General features: G+C 39.8%; 2 protein-coding genes across 3 annotated transcripts in view; both read right to left on the bottom strand.

Moving 5' to 3' along the window:
- Window positions 1-763: 763 nt before the first annotated feature.
- On the bottom strand, window positions 764-6967 carry ddx5 (DEAD (Asp-Glu-Ala-Asp) box helicase 5). Of its 2 annotated transcripts, none has more exons than XM_017454555.2 (13): window positions 6782-6967; window positions 5918-6104; window positions 4772-4868; window positions 4555-4688; window positions 4378-4443; window positions 4143-4284; window positions 3900-4060; window positions 3482-3654; window positions 3156-3266; window positions 3012-3073; window positions 2843-2902; window positions 1672-1906; window positions 764-1491 (listed from the first exon to the last, which is right to left on the bottom strand). In XM_017454555.2, the coding sequence occupies exons 1-13, from the start codon at window positions 6820-6822 to the stop codon at window positions 1458-1460; spliced, it is 1503 nt and encodes a 500-aa protein (XP_017310044.1). In that variant the 5' UTR covers window positions 6823-6967; the 3' UTR covers window positions 764-1457. The 2 variants fall into 2 exon arrangements, with proteins under 2 accessions (XP_017310044.1, XP_017310033.1); XM_017454544.3 differs by having other exon boundaries at window positions 1685-1906; window positions 6782-6965.
- A 1650-nt stretch (window positions 6968-8617) lies between these two features.
- smurf2 (SMAD specific E3 ubiquitin protein ligase 2) overlaps window positions 8618-22707 on the bottom strand; it is a 62611-nt gene continuing 48521 nt past the window's right edge. The window contains exons 12-20 of the mRNA XM_017450140.3: window positions 20279-20477; window positions 18976-19079; window positions 18163-18277; window positions 17059-17237; window positions 16208-16345; window positions 15941-16061; window positions 15591-15792; window positions 11657-11732; window positions 8618-11523 (exon numbers count right to left, since the gene is read on the bottom strand). Of these exons, the coding sequence (XP_017305629.1) occupies window positions 11424-11523; window positions 11657-11732; window positions 15591-15792; window positions 15941-16061; window positions 16208-16345; window positions 17059-17237; window positions 18163-18277; window positions 18976-19079; window positions 20279-20477 (1234 nt within the window). The 3' untranslated portion in view covers window positions 8618-11423. The remainder of the gene's footprint in view (window positions 11524-11656; window positions 11733-15590; window positions 15793-15940; window positions 16062-16207; window positions 16346-17058; window positions 17238-18162; window positions 18278-18975; window positions 19080-20278; window positions 20478-22707) is intronic.

The following is a 22707-nucleotide window of genomic DNA, read 5'->3' as shown; positions in this document are numbered from 1 at the left end:
GAGCCAAGCCCAAACCCAATTGCTTAAGCAAGTGGAATCATGCAGCGTTCATGGCTGGGAGGTTTTCGGCTACTGAACAGGAGGAAAAAAAGGAGTTGCAACGATGTCTTGGTCCATTGTGTAATGAGTGAAAATGAATAAAATGGTCATTTTCATTCTGGCATGTAGAAACATGAACTACAGTGGTGCTGTAAGGATTTTTTTTTTGGAGGTTGTGTGACCATGCATATATTCAACTTTTGTATTCATGTTTTTGCACATAAAGGGTAGATTTTTATATTCACAAACCTGTATTACAAGCACCGACTCCCCCCCCAAAAAAAACTCAAACTGCTGAAACTATGTGAACTGCCTGATGTGGGAAGTAGGAAGTTCCAAGATGGACAATACAGAGCAGTCACAAAAAAAAAAAATTTCAGCAATAATTTAAGTTCTGCAAGGAGGTTAAAATCAGACTGGACATTCCAGTCAGGAGAAGTGAGGAAATGCTGAGCATTTAAAATATAATAATACCACAAAACGTGCTTGTTAGTAAGACTGACCACCAACTTGTGTAATGAGAAACAATGATTGCCATGATTGATATGGTGGAGCAAGCTGGTCACTTAAATGCAATAAAAAATTTAAGATATTACAATTTGAACAAAAAATTAAAGCAAATCCAAATTTGTAATTTGATTAAGAGTCATAACTACTCCAAAAAGTTGCTAAGAAGTTAATTCATGATTCATTTTTAGACAAGTAAAAGATCAAGACAACAATGTGGGGCTTTTTTCCTTTTATTTATGGACCATGTAATGGCCTGGAATAATATCTGAAATTTTACAGATGTAAACTTATAAATGAATGAAACTAGTACAAAAAATATAATGGAATAATAAAAAAAAAAAATAATAATAATCCAAAAAAGTGCACCACCACTACTGCTGCTGCACTGCAGACTTTAGGACATGAAAATGGAAAACAGATTTTAAATCCTGATCGAGGGGGAACATTAACAGTCATGAAATACGGAAGTTACACAAGTCAATAAATTATACTGTGTCTGCAGATGTGCACGTGAGCTTATCTATTGAAAGTTAGGAGGGGGCATGGAAAAGGGCATCATGGGCTGCATTGGTTGCTGCTGAGAGTTGAAGGGAAACTGTGCATTGTGATTTGCACCATTTGGAGCAGCTCCCTGGTTGGCACTAAACTGCTTGTTCTGGAAACCCTGGCTTCCAAAGTTACCAGCCTGACTGCCATTAAAGTTGGACTGTCCATTGTAAGCCCCATTAAAGCCATTATTGCTGTTTTCATTGTAACTGCCGCTCCCATTACTGTATGCTGCCCCATTCTGTGTCTTGTTACTGAAGGGTTTCTTTGGTCCGTTGTCGTAACTGCGATCATTGCTGTGACTGTCTTGGTTGTAATTATAGTCCCGTCTGCCTCCGGAGTAACGATCTCGGCGATCGTCTCTATACCCGCCACCTCGACCGCCCCTTGAACGACCTACAGCAAGATGAAATGGAAACTTTAAAGCCAAGAAAACAAATTGAGACTCACCAAGTGTAATAGTTTGCACAAGATTCTTTAGAGTCCTGGTAAGCTTCTTAAACCGCTATATGAAAATTTGGGGGAAAAAAAAGGGAGAAAAGTGGCTGCAGACGAGCCACAGTTCCTGTAGCTCACCAATTGGAATTACCTCCTCTGTCTTCTGCCATCTGGATGAGTTTGGGATTGATGGCCTGGTTGGCTTCACGGAGGACAGAGACAAGGTCATTCGCCTGCTTAAAGTTGTTAGGCGTGAAGAAGGTGTAGGCTGTTCCGGTTTTCTGGCTACGTGCTGTGCGGCCAATGCGGTGGATGTAGTCCTCAGAGTTGTTGGGATAATCGAAATTAATTACAAACTTGACATCCTCAACATCTGTGGGAATGATTGTGATGCAGTGTGGTGGAAAGGGAGCAGAGTATGCACACCACCACAGCAGCAGCAGAGAGACATTAATACACAGTAATTAACAGAACCAACTTGAACAATCATGTTAACATACTAAATTAAAGTCAAGGATTCAAGCAAAGTTATGTCCCATGAATCTCTCCAGCTGAGTCTTGAAGCAACTACACTGATCTCCCCACAGGTTTAACAGACAATGAAGTGCTTCCCATCAATGGGCTTTAAAGAACATTTTGCCTTATCACACAGATGCAAAGATTACCTACAGACTTCAGGACACGTGGACTCCAGAAGTCCGAGTGTTGCATCTCGCTTGAAATGAACCATTAAAGGCTGGCTCTGATTTTACAATATGAGTCAAGACATAGTCTTTCCAATCAACCAATAGTCACTTGACAGGGTCTCTCTTTGGCAGGACTCGACATGATCGAAGCCAGAACAGGAGGGAACTCATCAGCTAGCCTGGGAATCGCATTCAGTACAGAGGCGTGCACATAACCAACAGCTGCTCTCATTGCAAAAAGGCCAAATAGTGTGGAAGTGGCCCCATCAAGTGAGACCTCAAAACACATTCCACAATTGCAGCTGAAGCTATGCAAGAGCAGGAGCCACCACAGCTATCCCACAATGCCGTGCTCCTCAGTGGCTGGCCAGCGCACCAGGGGCACAAGAACTCCCAACACCTCTGTACACGATTTGAATGGCTGGCAGAAAAGGTAGAACTCCAGCAAAGGAGCTCCAGACCCCTCCGGAGACTCTGGACACGTCATGCCAAGGTCCTGCCTCCAAGACCGCACCTTCAGGTGAGGGATAACTCAGAGAGAGGGACAGCAATTTAAAATTCTACATGAAAATGACTAAAATTTAATACAGCACAGGTCTGGAGTAGCATAAAAATATACATACCTAGACCTCTTGATGCCACATCAGTAGCAATGAGAATGGGTGCTTTGCCAAACTTGAATTCTGTGGGAAGGAGAAAAAGAAACCCCCATCAGCAACTATCCCCAATGCCAGTTACATACCCAAAAAAAAAACCCCACCCCAATGACAAGTCATTATAATAAAGCAGTACCATTGAGCACCCAGTCTCTCTCCTGCTGACTTTTGTCTCCATGTATACCCATTGCAGGCCACCTGCAACATAAGATTCACAGATGTTCAGCACTATATGGAATCCATACACTGCACGTTAACATGCTGCTCAAGCGGTACTTACCCGTCCCTACGCATCCTCCTTGTGAGGTCATCACACCTCCTCTTAGTTTCCACAAAGATGATGGTCTTGTTCTCCTTCTCGCTCATGATCTCCTCTAGCAGGCGCAGCAACCTTGAAGAGCAAGAGCAGCTTATAATGCAATAGCAACTCTAGTGTTTCAAGAACTCTCAATTAACACCCAACATATTATGCCATGGGTAAACGGGTCCTAATGGCTATTCACACAGAAATAACATGGAAACCATATAGTAAAGTGCAAGTTTAAAGCTAAACCACAGATCTACTTGTAGCTCACTAAACTGTTACAAACAAAAAGGCCTGCTCACTTATCCTCCTTCTCTCCATCGTTGCATACATCCACTATCTGCAGGATGTTGTGGTTGGCACTGAGCTGCAGCGCTCCCACATTGATCTGGACATAATCTTTCAAGAAGTCCTCAGCCAGCTGACGCACCTCTTTAGGCCAGGTAGCACTCCACATCAGAGTCTGCCTGTCTGGCTGCAAGGTGCACAAGAGAAGACAATTTAACAAGGTAGCATAAGCAATAAAATTTCTTTTATAAAAAAAAAAAAAAAAAAAAAAAAAAAAAAAAAAAAACACACAAACACCCCACAGGGATACAGCAACCCAAAACAAAAACCTAAACTACATTTTGAACAAAATCCCAATTACATACTCTGGCTTAATGTTCCATGATGCTCCCACCCCAGATCCTAGGATAAAGCCTGAAACTGTAATCATACCCTGATCTGGTCAACAATTTTACGGATTTGAGGTTCAAAGCCCATGTCCAGCATTCTATCAGCTTCGTCCAGCACCAGATATGTGCACCGGCGCAGATTTGTCTTTCCAGCTTCCAGGAAGTCAATAAGCCTCCCTGGAGTAGCAATGCAGATCTCAACTCCTAAGAGAAAAGGAGTTGCAGGAGGTGAGCACAGAAAGAGGGGAGCGATTTTACAGATATGAAAAAGAAGCAGCAACCATACCTCTCTCTAGGTCACGAATCTGTGGTCCTTTAGGTGCTCCTCCATAGATGCAGGTGGACTTCAGGCGAGAAGCTTTGCCGTAGTCTACTGCGACCTGCTGGACTTGTTGCGCTAACTCACGAGTGGGAGCCAACACCAGGCACTGAGGAACAAACCACCACATTGAGGACCACCCAATTGAGCAGCTCAGCCAGAAATGTAAAGACCGGAGTGTTTAAAGAATTATCAGACTTACAATTGGTCCATCTCCACGCTCGAGGAAGGGTTGGTGGTTTATGTGCACAATAGCAGGAAGCAAATACTTAAAAAAAAAAAAAAAAAAAAGTTTAACTTTAGTTTTAAAAATAAAACTGTTGTTCACACACACAATTTAGCACGAGCAAATGTAAGCACAGGTTTAGTAGGTTCCTACCGAGAGTGTTTTCCCAGATCCGGTCTGGGCAATGCCAACCATATCTTTGCCACTTAGTGCCAGTGGCCACCCCTGAGCTTGGATCGGAGTTGGATCAGTCCAGTTCTGTTTATTGATCACATCCATGACGTATGCTGCAAAGAAGATCAAAGAAATAAACCAAGAGCCTCAAGCTAAATCAGTGCCTGTATTTAAAATGGTGTTGCACACAACTTACAGGGAAAGTTTGCCTCATGAAACCTAATTGTAGGTTTGGGACAGTCTCTGCCTTTGACTGTGATCTCTTTGCTCCTCCTGTACTGTTCAACCTCTTGCTGCAAGAAGAAAAGCAGAACGATGAGTAAAAGGAGAAAGAAAAAAAAAGGAAAAAAAAAAAAAAAAAAAAAAAGCTATTCAAGTCAATTATAACTGTCCAAGGGAATACAAGGAGAAATTCAGTGTTCAGCTTGACAATCAGGGGTGGACACATCTCTAATTTATTCGTTAGTTCACTAGGCAAGTGAAAGCTCCAGTGTGTTGCCAGCAAATCCAAGTGACTAGGCTAGAAAACCAACGTAAATGCAAAATCATAAGGAGCACTAGTTAAGTACATTAATACAGACCTGCCCCACATCCACACTAGCTAGCAGCAATGTATCAAGAGACATCTGAAAGTTTTCTCGAGTCTACACAAATGAGGTACAGTGCAGTAAACCATCAAATCAACTGGCTCAAATGAGTCCTTGGACTAATCCTACAGCACTCAACTTTAGTTCCTGCCTCCAATCAAATCCCTGTTTCCTGTCTGATTCACAAAAAATGGGAGACGGCATTTTATCTGGATGGTTCATCAAACCCGATCCACAAGAAAGTTATGAAGAGAAAAGTAAGCTTGGAAGAAAGTTGGTGCCTCTGGTAAGTGTACATGACTAGTACAGGTAGATCACTTTCCTAAACACTTTCTAGACAAAAAACAAGCAACGTGTGATTTATCACTCTGATATGAATATACATTACATTAATTTAGCAGACGATTTTATCCAAAGCAACCTGCAAATGAGAAAATACAAGCAAAATATAAGAAAGGAAATAAGCAGAAATCCCAGGGGCAACTTCGAGAAGCTATGCAATGATTCTTCAAACAAAAGTTCTCAAATAGCACATGTTTATTTGTTTGGACACACATGAATAAAAAAAAATATGGATTAAACATGAAGTCTGTTTATCCAGCAGCACATGGGCCTGTCATTTACCTACTGGTGGGCATAGGAAGAAAATGAGACTTTTTCTTCATCTTTCTATCCCTCTCATATATTTATCCCTTTTTTTAATTGAAAAAAGGGGTTTGAGTTTTTAAATGTAGTCAAACGGACTGTTTCCGTACCGATGACCTGTGCGCTATATCCGGGTGCTCTTGGTAGAAGTTCTTCTCGAATTTGGGCAGCTCGTCCAGGTTCCAGTGTTTCTTCCGCAGTCTGTCTCCAGGACTGCCAAACTTCTTCCCGGCCGGCGGACCACCTCGACTCCCTCCAAACCGCGGAGGCCCGCTGCTGTAATTGTTGCCATAACCACTGAAAAACACACATATACGCGTTTTTGTTCCTGTCGTTTAATAACATGCAGTTCATAAACACGCCGCATCAAAGGCGCGACTCGCACGCGACGTTCACCAACCTTTCTTCTAGGCCTCTCTTTTTTTGAATTATAAACAGTCACCAATTATTTGTCGTGAAAATAAATCCATCAAACGTATCACTATAGTCTACAAGAGCTTTGTGACCGCTGACAACGAGGTTAAGGTCTGAGTCACGTTTTTAAACCGCTGCCATTTTAATTCTTACCGGCAGCGAAACAAAGAAAAAGCCGGCCGGCATTTTGTACCAATAGCAGTTTCAGCCACATGGCGAGGCCTAAAGAACATTTATCGTAAGAACGCAAAACACGACGAGCAATACATTCGAGTCAAAACACTTAAGACGAGCAAAATAAATAAGAAATAAAGTGACATTAATATTCCATTTGTATATATTCAAATCTACTAGTTTATCGCATACCGAAAAAGGAGAAGAAAAACACCACGACACAGGGCCTGACTGTTGTCCATGACGCTAACGTTAGCTAATATGAAGCGGATTTAAACTATATCTTCTCGTCCGAGTTCGTTGCTGTTGTTTAAACAAGCTTGTACACTTAAAATAATACAAGTCAAATTATTTGATGTGAAACAACATGAGCGAAAAAAGCTTACCCTCTGTCGCGGCTGCGGTCTCTGTCGGAATAACCGGGCATTTTTAACGAGTTAACGAGGTTTACAAACTAATATTATAATAAATAAAATAAATTTAAAAAGACTATTAAACGATTAATCTAGCCCAACTGCTTCCTGTACCGATAGTGATGGCGTTCTCAATGCCGGTAACAACCCACCCTCGTTGGAGTTATATACTAACAGGAAATGACATCTTGGAATACACGTCACGTCATGCACGTGCACATAAGCTACTTCCGGTTTCACTAAACCCCACCCTATCCGTAATATGAACCGATCTGATTAATGAATCGTTGTGTGAAAGTCATTTAATTTCACTCAGCAAAATCTTTGACTCAAGTGTTGTAATTCCAGCATATAGATATATATTTATTAATTATTTTGACACAAAATACAGCCATTCCCGTCTTTTAAAGCCAATGACTTTTACAAATCTCTCCAGAGATGTAGGCCTATCTGTTTTAGTTCACTAATGCCAGAACCCTAGAAATTTATAACTCTTGAGAACCCCTAAAGTTTCATAAAGCAGTGTTTCCCTGTCAGACAGGGTTTCAAGTAACACCCCTTTAGGGAAAAAAAACCCCACTTTAGCAGTAATCTGTTAGCAGTCATATGCATAATCTTAACTCTTGTGCGTCAGTTACAAAAGTTACACATATGTCCATAGAGGAGAAACATGTCCATGTCCAAAAACTGCCATAGAAATATTATATATGATTTTTTCCCCCCACTTTCACTGACTTAGATTTTTATACCAGCATCAGTTCTAGTCATAATTATCAAATATTCCTTCATTTTCAGAATTTTAACCCTTTAAATGCTGGTTTCTGTACATAATGCAAAAATCTTCAAAGCTCAGTAACCTTCTGTGACTCATATACATGGGATGGGATTTGTGATTTGCAGTACAATATCATTTCTTTCTTCATTTCTGTCTTTCAAACACACACAAAACTTTCAGTACACACATACATACCACAACTCTGATATCTCACACACACACATACACCTCGAAAGAAACCAGACTCTAAAGGGAGCCCATCCTCTTGTGGGTGATACCGAATAGTGGAATAATAAATCATTACTCTTCTACAACTGTATACTTATATATTTAAAAATCAATCAAACAGGATGTTTAATATGAACATCATAGTCTTTACCTTTAGTGTGCTTTATCTCCAACATTATTTATATTACAGTCTTTGGGGACAGTGTAAAATCTTTTTGTAGTCTACACACTGAATGTGCTTCTGTACTTTGTCTTACTTGTGCTTTGAGGTCTTCACACTGTCCAAGTGTAATTAAGCATATTCTTTTTGCATCACACATTCTTCAGCTGCTGTAGTCCCATAATTTCCAATTAGAGATTAGTAAACTATATCTATATATCCATCTATCTCGATAGTTACATGCATTTATGCGCTGCTCTTTCTTCTTGTCGCTTGTTGCACCAATACCGAACTGTGTAATGTATTAAATGGTCATTAGATAAGCCATTCCCAAAACTGGCTGCCACCTGCCTCTGTAACTATTCACTTGGGGCTATTCACACCCCTCTTCCTCTCTCTCAAAACAAAGGAAAAATCCTTTATTATTCAAACAAAGGCAACGGCTTCCTTCGTTTCAGCCTACTGAAACATGACACATTTAAACACCCTGATCTAAATTACAATAGGTCATGATCATGTGATGATCAGCGATCATCTCGTGTTCATGTAATCTTATGGCTGATACTTAAATAAGGCCCTAAGATTGTGACAATTTCAGTAACACTTAAACGCTATATGCACATACACACAGAAGACAGACAGACAGTTATTGGTGCCAAAGGCCAGTTTTTAATCAGAACTAATTACACACAAAAATAAAATACTCTTACAAAAAAGATGTTACATTAAACAAATTGCACCTGTCAACTAGGAGATATAGGCCTGCTAGTAAGTCATGCTGAAATAAACCAGAGATGCGTCTCAAATTTTAACAGAGCAATACAATGTCCAGTCCAACATCCTGGAGGCAGCTGTACAACAAAAGAGTGACAGAAAGCATAGGAGAGAGAAAAGACTACAAGGAGAGAATCTGTATGTGTGCACTGGACTTGAGAGTAAACAAATTGTTTGTTTGTTTGTTTTTTTAAATCAGTCCATTCATAAAGAGTTTGGTAAATAGATTTTGCCTATTATTTACAGCAATTACAGTCTGAATGTGTGCAAAATGTACTTTCCCCAATGTATTTTTTTCTTTTACACCTTTCTATTTAAGTTAAAGATATATGACATTTTGTGATCCACATAGCTGTATAAGGACAATATTCTATTACTGTACAAAGCACCTTCTCAGGATATTTCACTTGACTTACCCAGAGGCTTTTTTTCTCTTTTTCACTCCCCCAACACACACACACACACACACACACACACACACACACAGTCTATAAAAAAAGTAATACAGGAAGAAGTGTAATTCATTTTCAGCATATGCAAATTTTTAACAACAGTCCATGGTCATAGAGGATTGCTATAGACAAGGAGCATTTCATTCAACCATCTATATGAGCTTATAAAATAAAAATAAATATGTCTTGTTAAAGACGATAAAAAAATTAACCCATTATATAAGAATTAAAAATGTTGCTTGGGAATCCTATAATGACTCTGGAATAAAAGCGTTGCACTATATTTGAAGCTACATGTTTAAAAGAATACAAATGGTACAAGGGAGGCATTCCGGTACACTGTTAACAATTATCCTTTATATTTAATCACTGCCACTTTTTTCCCCCTCACAAATTACATGACTGATATCAACCCTAACATTTTAATTACATCATTTTGAAAATACTTCATTATTCATCATCATTAAGCATCAATAACTGTCCACTTGCAGCTCAAACTGGTTCAACTGTTCAGAAGGACAAGTGGATTGAATTTTGGTGGAGGAATTAAAACTACCCCCATTTAAGATCATAGGTCAAAGTAGACCAAGTTAGTGTTAGTATTTAGCTTACCCAATCTGTCTTATCCTAACGCTTGAGGTTTGTATTTGATTTATTTTTTTTAGGTGGGATGTCAAAACACAGGTCAGTAACATAACGAAGAATCTGTGACTGAAGGACACAAAATGAAATGCATCTACCACCTCATCAGCATGCTCCTACATATGCATCTGCATACATACACATTTGGTTAGGCCTTAGGAGATCCACCTTTGATGGAGTCAAATAATTAATTCAAAAACTTAATGCCGCTATAAAATAAGTTCTTTAAAAACATTCAGCTTTTTTAAATAGCCACAATAAAAGTCACCTGGTAGTCATCGATGACAATGCAATGTACATATTCTACTTCATTTTTGCAACAACAACTGTTTCTAAAGTATGGTAATAAATGATGCATCTACAGGTGGGTGACAAAGAAAAAGCTGCTCTGTTATACTGGGGGACATTTTCCTGGCATGGTTTGCGAGGGAAGAGTTACAGCAAAGCAATAAAGTCATTCTGACAGATTCCCTTTATCCTCTAATGAAACATTTCTCTATCCTGTTTGGAACCGCCTCTTCCAGGATGATCCCGCCCACTCCACAGTGAACGAGAGGACACTGTGGTGGTGATGATGTAAATAATATGCTGTGGCATTCGTAATCACCGGTTATCAACACATTTTAACACCTATGGGAAAGTGTTAGATGGCGCTCTCAATCTCAATCATCAATACACTAATGGTGGGAATAGTTTTCGGAAAAAATGGTATTCATTTCATCCCTCCAGTACAGTTCCAGAAACATGTAGGCAAAGACAAATTTGTTTATTCCTTCGTCACCCGTCTGCATATCTTTTTTTTTTGCTGTTTTTTTTTTTTGTTACTGCTCCAGTCTGGATCATATAAAAATAACACCGGACTACTGACACCTAATCAAATCATTAATTTTTTCTATTAAAGAAGCTTGTAGGTAAGACTGCTGCTGAGACTGGTTTTAGTGAATGGAGCACAAATAACTGAAATTACTTGTGGGGCTTAAAAGTGGGCTTAAAAGTGTCCAATAGGACACTTATTCTGAATGCCTTCATCAAAGGGTCCCAAATGTCCATTGTGCAACAAGATGTTTGAGCACAACGCATTAAACTACAGATGTAGCTGCCACTGGCATATTTCTATTTGCCTCCAGAATGGGCAGTACTGCTACTCTGTATGGTCACACAGCAATGTTCTGCTGGTACCCCACCGGTGTCTCTTTTTTCCTCAGTCAGTTGGGTACAGACGCTACATGAAATACTGTCTGTCATTTTTTCCCCATTAATGCTTAAAAAAAGAAAGAAAAAAGAAGAAGAGACAACATCTTTGCAAGTTCCAAAAAAAAGTATAAAGTCAGAGAGTTACTAGCAGCTGAAATATGAAGTCCATTCTTCAGTTAAAAAAAAAAAAAAAAAAAAAAAATTTGCAGGGAAGCAGAGAAACCAAAATGTTCCATCCTCAACAACCTATTCCTAGTTCTGTCCCTTCTTCTGATAACAGGGGCAGTGCTACTGGCCCATACGTCACGCCCAATGGGTGTAGAGTGACTGGTATATACTCCTTCCACAAAAACATCTTTCCTCCCTTCGCATGCCCTCTGGTGGCAGGAATCACTCGACAGCAAAGCCACAGGTCTCTTCTATGGCCGTCAGGAGTTTGTCATAGAGCTTGTCGTAGTGCTCATATGGAGGAATGTCAATGCGGTTGAAGCTGTAGAGAACCGAGAAATGTGACAAATTAAATACCTTACTGTGGTACATAAGGGACTGGACTTAAAATCTTAAATCATTTTCCACCTATTTAACAGAAAAGCAGAAAGTCAAAGTTTAAAATTTTCACTTGCCATGTATGAGCCTTGGGCAGGTTATCAGTGCTGGCATCGATCTGATGGATGGTGAACAGACGTGGACCTGCAGCTCCTGGACCGCCAAACATGTGAGCAAGAGAAAAACACACAGAGCGATGTTATTAAAAAAGCAGAGAGATACGACAAAAACAGAAACGCCATGATACACTATATGGCCAAAAGTTAGTGGACACCTGACCATCACACCCATATGTGGGCCTTCGACAGCCTGTTTCCACAAAAGCGCACAATTGGTGTACAATGTCTTGGTATTCTTTAACCTTACAATTTCCCTGCACAGAGCCCTGAGCTAAACCTCACAGAATACACACACACACACACACAGAACGTTATTAGGAACACTATATTAATACTGGGTTGGGCCTCCCTTTGCTCTCAAAACAGCCTTAATATTTTGTGGCATGAAGTCCACAAGATGTTAGAAACGTTCCTTTGAGATTATGGTCCGTTTTGAAATGACTGCATCACGCAATTGCTGCAGATTTTTCTGGTGCACTTTCATGCTGTGAATCTCCCGTTCTACCACATCGCAAAGGTAATTTCTGATTCAGATCCAGTGACTGGGAAGGCCACTGAAGAACACTGAACTCATTGTCATGTTCATGAAACCAATGTGAGACTTTTGCTTTGAGACATGGTGCATTATCATGCTGGAAGTAGCCATTAGAAGATGGGTAAATTGTGGCCATAAAGGGATGCACATAGTCAGCAACAGTACAGAAATAGGCTGTGGCATTCAAAAATGCAATCCCTGAAGAGTGGATATTATAATAATTGTAAAAGGGGGGGGTGGGTACTAAATCTGGAATAGAATGTCCAACAAGCACTATGAATTTCATAGTCAGGTGTCCACAAACTTTTGGCTATATAGTGTACTTGAAGACATTTTCAGGACACAGGATACAATATAATATAAATGAAATAAAAACATTGCTTTCTATTATTTTTAATTTTAGTGTTAACAGAAAATCATTTAACTAGGAATTTGAGGGGAAAAAATTAAAACAAAAGCCAACATCCATTCAGCTACTTGCTACTTTACAGTTTTGATGTTTTAATACCATTAATTGTTAACTTGCTCTCTGTAATTAATCAAAATCTCTTTTATACCACAGCACTGTTCAAGTCTCGATTGTGGTCGGAAGGTGTTGATTCATTTTCTATAACATCAGCTGTGACTGCTGGCTGCAAGATGTCGCTAATGTGGCTCGCTAACAGGGGACACTATACATGTTTTTGCATATAAAACATGTCTTTCTCTTGCAAAAAAAGGTGCAAAAACACTTCTTTCACTTTCCACAGGCATACATATGCACATGCAGCTGCTCTATGAGTGGCACTGTTCACAGACTCGCTTGTGTATCTTATGTATAGTGCCCTACTCTAATATTGGCACCCTCTGTAAATATGAGCAAAGAAGGCTGTGAAAATTTGTCTTTATTGTTTAACCTTTTCATCTTTTGTTAAAAAAAATCACAAAAATACTCTGTTCTAATGGATATCAAACAATTGCAAACAAAACACAGGCTTATCCAAAAACAAATATCTTTGTTAAATATAGGTGTGCAACAATTATTGGCACCATTATGAATTCATATGAGAAAAATATATTTGAAGCATATTCCCACTGATATTTTAATTATTTTAATACACCTGGGTGACTAGGAACAGGAAATTGTTCCACCATAACTTCCTGTTTCACAGGGGTATAAATATGAGGTAACACATAGGCCAAATTCCCTTAGTCATTCATAACAATGGGTAAGACCAAGGAATATAGCTGTGATGTGTGACAAAAGGTTGCTGAGCTTCACAAAATGGGAAGTGGCTATAAGAAAATAGCACAAGCATTGAAAATGCCCATTTCCACCATCGGGGCAATAATTAAGATGTTCCAGTCAATAGGAAATGTTATGAATCAACCTGAAATTGGACGTGTGTCTATATTGTCTCAACACACTGAAGAGGATGGTTTAAGTCACCAAAAGTTTTTTTCTAAGGATCACAGCTGGAGAACTGCAGAAGTTAGTGGTGTCTTGGGGTCAGAAAATCTTCAAAACTACAATCCAAAGTCACCTACATCACCACAAGTTGGTTGGAAGGGTTTCAAGAAAAAAGCCTGTACTCTCATCCAAAAACAAACTCAAGCATCTTCAGTTTGCCAGACACGACTGGAACTTCAAATGGGATCGGGTTCTATGGTCAGATGAAACCAAAATAAAGCTTTTTGGCAGTAAATACCAGAGGTGGTTTTGGCACACACAGAGAGGTAGCCATATGGAAAAGTACCTCATGCCCACAGTCAAATATGGTGGTATCTCTAATGTTTTGGGACTGTTTTTCTGCCAGAGGACCTGGACATTTTTTTTAGGATACATGGCATCATGGAGTAAGTGAAAACCTGACTGAATCTGCCCGAAAGCTTATAATGGGCCGTGGTTGGATCTTCCAGTAGGACAATGATCCAAAACATACATCAAAATCAACACATAAATGGTTTACTGACCATAAAATCAAGGTCCTGATATGGCCATCCCAGTCCCCTGACTCTAAACCCATAGAAAACCTGTGGGGTGAACTGAAGAGGAAAGTCTACCAGCATGGACCTCAAAATCTGAAGGATCTGGAGAGATTCTGTATGGAGGAATGGTCTCAGATTCCTTGCCATGTATTCTCCAACCTCATCAGGCATTATAGGAGAAGACTCAGAGCTGTCAGGGTGCCAATAATTGTTTCACACCTATATTTATTAAGACATTTGTTTTGGGATAAACCTGTGTTTTGTTTGCAATTGTTTGATATCCATGATGAGTTTTTTTTTTTTTTTTTTTAAACAAAAGATCAAAAGGTTAAACAATAAAGACAAATTTTCACAGCTTTCTTTGCTCATATTTACCAAAGGTGCAAATATTATTGGAAGGTACTGTACATCTGGAGGATTAAAAGCAGTGTCCACTAGACGGCAGGTCAGAGCCAAAACTTTCCTGTCTTTCTCATTTCCAAGTTAAGCTGTAATGTTTAGCGATTTCCTGCATAGTAACGTTAAATAGACTGACAAGCTCCATTTCTCTTTCTGCTGTCAAAATGATTCTTGTCATGATCTGTATCTCACATAAAAAAAACACAAAACAGAAATTTCGGTAGGTTTAAGAAGTTTTTAAAATTCAAACATTAACTGTAATAGAAAAACATTTAGTGTTGGTATTTAATAATATTCTAGAACATGCTATTTAAGACACAGCTTTAGTTAGTTTATTCACTTGGGGACACAGTGTCGCATGGTGATATACTGCCTCCACTATTTACGTTGGTAGTGCACCACACAGACATGTCGCGGTGCACCAAATGACCACTGGATACACGTGGTGGCCATCTTGTGTACACATACTTAACAGGAAGTATAATTCAGCCATAAGGTGTAGGGCCAACCTTATTTTTTCTCTTCTTCAGCTGAAAGCAGCATTAACCCTGCCCATTGCAGTATTTATCATTTATAAACAGATAAAGTTTTGATAAAACATATGGACACATGCTATGGCATCAAACCACACTACTGTTGATTATTTTCCTATAACAGCATACCCAGCTGTGTTTTATTCCTTACACATGAAACATGTAGATGGTCAGTGTAAATATTTTATATGGCGAATATAAAAAAAAAAATCACACCACAATCAAGAAAGCACAATTCCACACCACTAATCAAGCATGTCCTAATACATGTGTGCGTGCAATTAAGGGCAATCCTGCCCTCCACCAGCTCTTAGATTGACCAAATATTAGAGCATCCTGTAGTTGGCACTAGCATCTGTCTAGTTGTCTTCAGAATGAACAGTAGTGTTACTCTGTTAGCTTATGCGGTTATATTCTGCTGATACCCCTGCGGACAAAATAGATGGAGCTGATGTACCTTGTAGGGCTTTGAAACCCTGCAGTGGCACTCGGGATGAGCCGGTGACAAACTGCAACAGCCGAGCTCTGCGTTCCTCATCAAAAGATTCGACAGCGCGCCAGAACCACTTCACAATGTTGCTGTCAGGGGTGCAGTGCTTCAGCCGTGTGTTGGACTTCCAGTCGTTAACGTCGATCTTTCCCAGGCCGCACACAATGAGCTGGGAGAGGGCAAGGAGGAAGTCATGGTTAAGTATGAGCTGAGTGAGGTTGGCATGCAGAGAAAATTTGTAGTTAAATCATATATGTATATCACATTACTTAAAATTTCACTGGAATAATGGAAAAATGCATTTATAGTTCCAGTACCTCTAGCTCTTTCTCGTCAAAGGCTTTGAGCAGATGTTGGGGTATGACCTCGTTAAAGCCTTTCTGCAGGGCTAGAAACTGAGCCTCGATGCCTCGCAGGAAGCGCCAATTCACATAAAGCCTGAATGATGACCAGAGACATGACATCAGCGTCAGCACTGTGGTGTGGGGGAGTGTGTATGAGGTGTGAGAAAAATGGACACCTTGTCTCTTGCGTTTCGGGAGTTCAGTTTGCGTACAGGAGCTGTGTGAGCTTATAAAACATACCTGACGTATTCCTTCTTGGTGTCCTGAGTGACCGGAATGCTCTTGCCGTTGGGTTTGAGTTCATGCTGAATGATCTCTCCATATGCATTGTGTTCTACACAGAATGTGTGGTCTAACACCCCAGTGATGTCGTTGTCACTAAGAACAAAGGGAAAAGAAAAAAAAAAAAAAAAAAAAAACATTCACAAGAATAAAAATGTTATTTGCTTGGCTACGAAAAAAAAACAAAAAACGTTTTTTATGTTGAACAGCCAAAGTGCAATGTGTTATGTCACTGTAAGTATTTTTTAATGTGGCAATTTATAAATTTATTTATTTATTTATTTTTTTAAGAGCTCATCAAACTAGGACAAATTCTTGCTTGATCCATATTTTAAATAAATCACTTCAGCCTCTATGGTCTGCCAAGCTTCCCACAAATTAATTACATTTAAATATAGCCAGCTCCATAATTATTGGCACCTTTCGTAAAGAAGGTTAATGAGGTTATGAAAAAATGTCTGTTTAATTAGCTTAATCTCTCACTGAAATTATGAGTAAAAAATCTTTAATTTACTTTTTAAATTAAAAATATATTCATTCTAAGAAAAAATATATATATTGAGAGTGAGCTAAGTAATCACAGACATTATTCCATACCCTTTTATACCCATCTTTACCAAGAGTTTCAATACTGCTGGAGCTGACTGTATACGCACTACAGTAACATGCAGAATCTATGTAAAGCTTTGTATTAACATGATGACAAACATTTTAAATGCTTAGAACTGTCATATAAAAATAAAAATATCACAAGCTATTTGTTTAATTGAACTGGTGTCCAGCTTGTGCAGAAATCGAAGGGCACTCACAGGATCCAGACAAGGCTATTGTGGAGATCAGGATCTACAGACTCCATGTCATCCAGAGTGATGGGTTTGCCCAGCAGCTGTTTGTAGAAGGGTAGAGTGAAGCCGCCGTCAATGTAGTGACCGTGGAACACGGCCATACCCATTATGCGGCCCACAAAGTGAAAATAGGACAAGTGCTCCTAAAACAGAAACAATTCTACAATCAAGAAGTGGCATTCACAGTGGATAACAAGTACACACTAGGACTGTATTAACTGAGATTATGAAAAGGACATGGAAACATTTGTACTTCTTGAAAATGGAAAGCAGGCAAGCCCCTGACAGCTGTGTAACACCGCAGATTCCCTTTGGATTAACTGACTGCTTCTCAAATTAAATAAATGACACAAAGATTATCACAAGGTAAAACTATGCTTTATTCGTATTGTTTGTTGTTCATTTATCTAACAGCACTTTTCCAATGGGTGATGAGCACGCGCCTTCAGATGCGTCACGTGTGTATATAATAATGCTGTCTTGGTGTGTTTAGAGATGAATCGCTGTGATATTTACTGATAGGGGATGACTGAATGAATGAGGAAGGAATAGCAAAATGTGGTGTTTGATGCTGTCACGTGGGATAATAAAAAGAGAATGTACTCGGGAACGCCAAACCAAAATGACTTGTGTTTTTCATGAGTCTCTCTCTTCAAGTCCATGTCAAGTCTCGAGTCAGTTGTTCGTGATGTCAAGTCAAGTCATTTTTTTTTGTAAGTGCGACTCGAGTCCAAGTCGCTGACTCGAGTTTCCATCTCTGGTACATAGTAAAGAATGTTAAGTTTTGTACTGAACATTCATCATTCAGTCATGTGAAATCAATAATATTCCATTTCAGGCCTGTGTTAATCAAAACCTGCATTTGCTCCCCATGGAGAAATTTCCTAATTGAGAAAAAAAAAGTGCTGAGACTTTCTGCATACTTTAAGTTTTCTTTTAGGCATTTGTGATGTATTTGTCATAGAAAACCATGACTAAATTCTGTTCCCATTTGGCACTCAGTTTGACATATCATCGTTTAGAAGTTTTAACCTCATATGAAGCTTTATAGTGGACAGTGCTATGTACCGGGTTGACGGCAGAGTCGGGGTTGATCTGCAGCGTGTAGATGTCATCACGTGAATACTGGAAGAGCCCATAGTATGGGTTCAACATCTCATGAGACAGAAGGTATAACCACTCTCTATGAAGACACAAACACAAAGCAGACATCATAAACCTACAGCATTCTGAACACCTGCACCAGTTTTCCCCTTCCACAACAGAGAAGACGAAATGTTCTGTGGTTCAGTTTACAATATAAATTCTGCTAGAATTGCAACCTCTTTGTGTAATATCAGTGTGTCACCAGCAGAGGGACTGTGTTCAAATGAATTCTATACAGAAACAGGTGAACCAGACGGATAAAAACGACTTGGTACAAGTGTGCACATTAAGGATGAACGTTTTGTCTTTGATGATCTGTTAATATTAAAAGAGCACTTGTACTCTGCAAATTTGGTGTTCTACTACAAAGCGTCAAGAAGGAAACAAAAAAATGAATAAAATCAGCCGTTGCATTAGTTCAGGGGTTCCCAAACTTTTCCAGGGCAAGGCCCCCCAAATGGCATTAACATTTGACCGAGGCCCCCCTTTTGCAAGATGTCTTTAAAACACATTAAAAATACAGACTTCTGAATATATCTCCCTTTTTTAATTAATAATTACATCTCACATCTTTACATTACATTAGGAATTGATTGTGTGTGTGTGGTTGTCTGAGAGTGAGAATTTATTTTTCACACCAAATTGTTGAGACCCCCGGGCGTCTCCTGGCGGCCCCCACTTTGAAAACACTGCATTAGTTGATTGGGTGAATAAACAAGATTAAGCTCGTGATACCTTGCTACGCCTCCATAATCCAGCCCTTCTTCTCCTCTGAACTTCACCATCAGTCTCTTCCACAGGTCTTTTGGCCTCATCTTCATCACCTGCCTATATGACTCCTGGAGAGGAAGAGGAGGAAAATTGCAAGAGTATTTTACTCTAACAGTATCCACTTGGGGAATCTGTGTGGCTGAACGACGAATTTATGCAAATGTATGCCACATTGTGTTCAGCCAATCTATTTATCACAACCAATCTACAGGCAAGTTAGAGCAATGTCCACAGAGCAAATGGACACACGCTGTTAGAGGGCTGTAATTAATTACCTCTGGCTCGAAAACACTATGAAAAACAAACTTGCCCCTTTTTACATGAGCAGACAAGCACACACTAACGTAATGAACATGCAAATGCAGACAGACAGACAGACAGAATTTGCCCTAGGGGTCCATGCTCTCTCCTGCAGCCCTGCATGCCTTTCCAGCTCTGGAGGGAACGCAAAGGAATGCGGGAATGCTGCAACAGAAACAGATGCTCACGCCCATAAAGATGGATGAGCAGAAACGCAGGCAAAATCACTTCAAGCTGTGGAGGCAAGAGAGCAAGCTTGCGACGCTCAAAGGCATATCATCACAGCTTCATGGTGAGGGACAAGACGTACATGGCTGTGCATTGCAAAATGGTAGAGCTAACGGCAAGCGGTCTAGTGTGTCCTTCCTGCAAGTTCAGCCGCATAAATAAATACAGCTGGTGCACTGAGGACATTTTCATTAGCGGATGAAAGGATTAATAACGGGGCAAATATCCAGGCTTGTTTTTATCGGTGATTAAAATAGCTGTCTTAATCTGGAGTTTTGCAGGTAGCGAGTGTGAGCCAACGGGAAAATGGAAGCAAATAGTTATATAAAGGGGCTAAACAAAACAAGAGAAGGACAACGTTGGTCAATCTTTGCTGTTAAACATGTGGATAGAAGGAAAAGGTTGACAGTGTGTCACAGCAGAGCAGATATCAAACTCTTGTGAGAGTTCTTGACTCACAGCTAGGCTCTATCAGTGAACAACACTGAGCACACGGGCTTCCTCCTCGTCGCTCTCCCCTAATTTCTCCAGCCTCGATCCACAGTGTATTATCGAGTTCTAATTATACTCTTCCCAAATATTTGCAAAAATCATGCAGTGACAGGCTCTTAGCCTGAAAAGAAATTACAGTTGCACATCTTAGCCTTGCTCGGGTTATCGTTAAATGCAGATGGCTCAAATTTATTTTATTTATATATATCTTTATTTCTTTATTTGTGTGGGTTTTGAAGTGCCCTACCTCAAAGATCTCCTCGCGGGACACCTCGATGCGGCAGTGCCCTGCCTGCGGCTGCTGCTGAGAAAGTTCCTGCCGGAGGATCTTCAGCTTCTGAACCAGGTCTCTCTTGTATTTGGGCACGGTGAGACACTCGGCATCATCGGGAAGATTTCCGGGTGACAGCACTGTCTGGGCCTGCTCTTTCAGCTGACCCACACGACTGTACGCACACAGACACAGGCAAAAGATCATGGTTATTTTTTTTTTTTAGGTAAAGTTACTTAATAAAACCTACACACAAACAAATATAATTAATAAATATTAAATCTGAGTACTTTAAATCTGAATCTTTGATTGCATGGGATTGCAAATAGATTACACGCATGCTCTCTCAGAGTCAGTGATTCACACTCAAAATCCACAACCGGTGATCATCTCACCCACTAGTAAGAGGTACCTCCATATACACTGTGTGAGCAGGAGCGATATTTTTTTTACTGTGACATCATCACATTAGTTTCTAAGCTGAGACTAAAAGTGATCCTAATCTGGTCTGACAATTACAGCATACTTTTTATTGTCCAGACAAGAGACTTACCAGCTATGTGCTATCTGGCTAAATCATTAGCATCAGTCATTAGTTAACTTATGCTCACCGTCCATATTTCCTTGTTTCCTAGCAACAGTATTCTCACAACTCGAATGGTGGGTTTATCTTCTGTGTATTTGCCTTACAGGTAAAAAGTTCCATTTCAGTGCATCAATAGTCTAAACTCCCTAGAACCAGTTCTGAATATTCTGACAAAGTTTCCTGTTAGCTGAAAAATATGATTAATTGTATATTCAATCAGTGAACTGGTTCTGGTGTTTTGCACCTTATTACTGTAATACAAAGAAAAATGTTTTATCAAACTTTCATTTGTCATTCAGTAGATCTGCATCTGCTATTGGCCTCTGTGGGATATGGATAACTGGGTGTGTGTGTGTGTATGTAGGTAGCAGAGCATCGCTCAGCTGAGCTGCCATACACACACACTTCAAATACAGACTATACACCATATTAGACTGGGAGGGGACAGGAAAGAGGATGTGAAAGACAGAGTGAGGAAGAATGCAGAGGAAAATGGAGTGAAAAGAAAGGAAAAATAGCAAAGAAGGAGCAGCACATGGAAGGGCGAGCTTAGACAGAGGGAATGAGGGAAACAGGAAACGTTAGTGTCAAAGGACAAATGAGGGAATCAAGGTTAGAGGAAGACTAAGAGAAAGAGGTGGACAGTGCTTCAATGAAAGGAAGGGTGAAATCGGAGGAACCCGGGGCCTCTGCTACAGCGAGACGCCTAAATTACTTTAGGGGCTGAAGATCAATCCCACTCAGCAGTTACTGACCAGCTCAGAACTCATTCTGTATATTGCATGTTTAGTGCATTCTCATGAGACATCTTAAACAACCATCACTAGGACAGGGTCTCCAAAAACGCCACATGCAAAGGTAAGACACATGGGTCACATTAGCCTACTTAGATTGGATTAACTGATCAAGGGGGGCGTCTGTAATAATTTTCTTTTGTTTCCCTTCTGTGAACCTGGATGTTTGCATCATGTGGCAAGTTCCATAAATATTTAACATCAAGGTTTTACTCCCTAGACCAAGTATATAGTATCGAGTGTCTCTTCTAGAGCATCCGGTTTTCATTTCATGATTTAGGAAGTGTATATATAAATATCTGGGGGAAGGTCAATGATGCATGGTCTACGACACTAAATACAGCAAGTAGCAGCATCTTTTTTCCCCCCATTGAAAATCACAGACGTGTATCCGGAAGGGACTAAAATTATCAGATGACCGCTGAGTTGGCAAGAAAAAAATGGGTAATTTGGCCTGTAATTTTCTCTGAGGAGCTCAGAGAAAAATCCTGAAATGGTGAAAGGTAAATTTAATCTTGTCTGGATAGGGTTACTGACGCATTTCAGCAAATGTGGCTACTGAACCAGACTGAAAGGAGTACAGCTAAGTCCCCCCCAAGACACTGCTGTACAATACGGTACGGTTACTGCTATAAATCTGCATTCTTGTGGAGCACCTGAAAATGATTTTCATAAAATTATCCCTGTAAATAAGAGGACGATTTTTGTAACAATTTCCTATGAAACTCTACTATAAACACTAACAACAGTAGCAACAACGGAGGTGCTTCAAGGTCTGAGATTTACATCTCATTTATGGTTCTATTTTATTTTTTCACTGTAATCAATGAAAAACATTATCAGATACTATTACTGAAGACTAATGTGCCATATATGGTCTGGTAGAAACCTGAGTCATGATTCATGCAGGTTCTGTTCAGACTGCATTGGAACAATCAATAATCTGCACTATTTCCAGTTCCACCCATATATCCCTGCTTGGTTTCTCTCTGTACGCCGGCTAAACAAATTCACCATGCATTCTT

The sequence above is a fragment of the Ictalurus punctatus genome, chromosome 2, assembly GCF_001660625.3.
Source record: "Ictalurus punctatus breed USDA103 chromosome 2, Coco_2.0, whole genome shotgun sequence".
NCBI classification, from domain to species: Eukaryota; Metazoa; Chordata; class Actinopteri; order Siluriformes; family Ictaluridae; genus Ictalurus; species Ictalurus punctatus.
The sequence above is the reverse complement of the archived record's forward strand: the minus strand, read 5'-3'. Positions and strand labels throughout refer to the sequence as shown.

Coding starts and splice junctions, on each gene's coding strand:
- ddx5 (XM_017454544.3), bottom strand. CDS start 6,822: ATGCCCGGTTATTCCGACAGAGACCGCAGCCGCGACAGAGG. Junction 6,105..6,781: donor GACCGCAGCCGCGACAGAGG/GTAAGCTTTTTT, acceptor TGTGTTTTTCAG/TGGTTATGGCAACAATTACA. Junction 4,869..5,917: donor ATATAGCGCACAGGTCATCG/GTACGGAAACAG, acceptor TTCTTCTTGCAG/CAAGAGGTTGAACAGTACAG.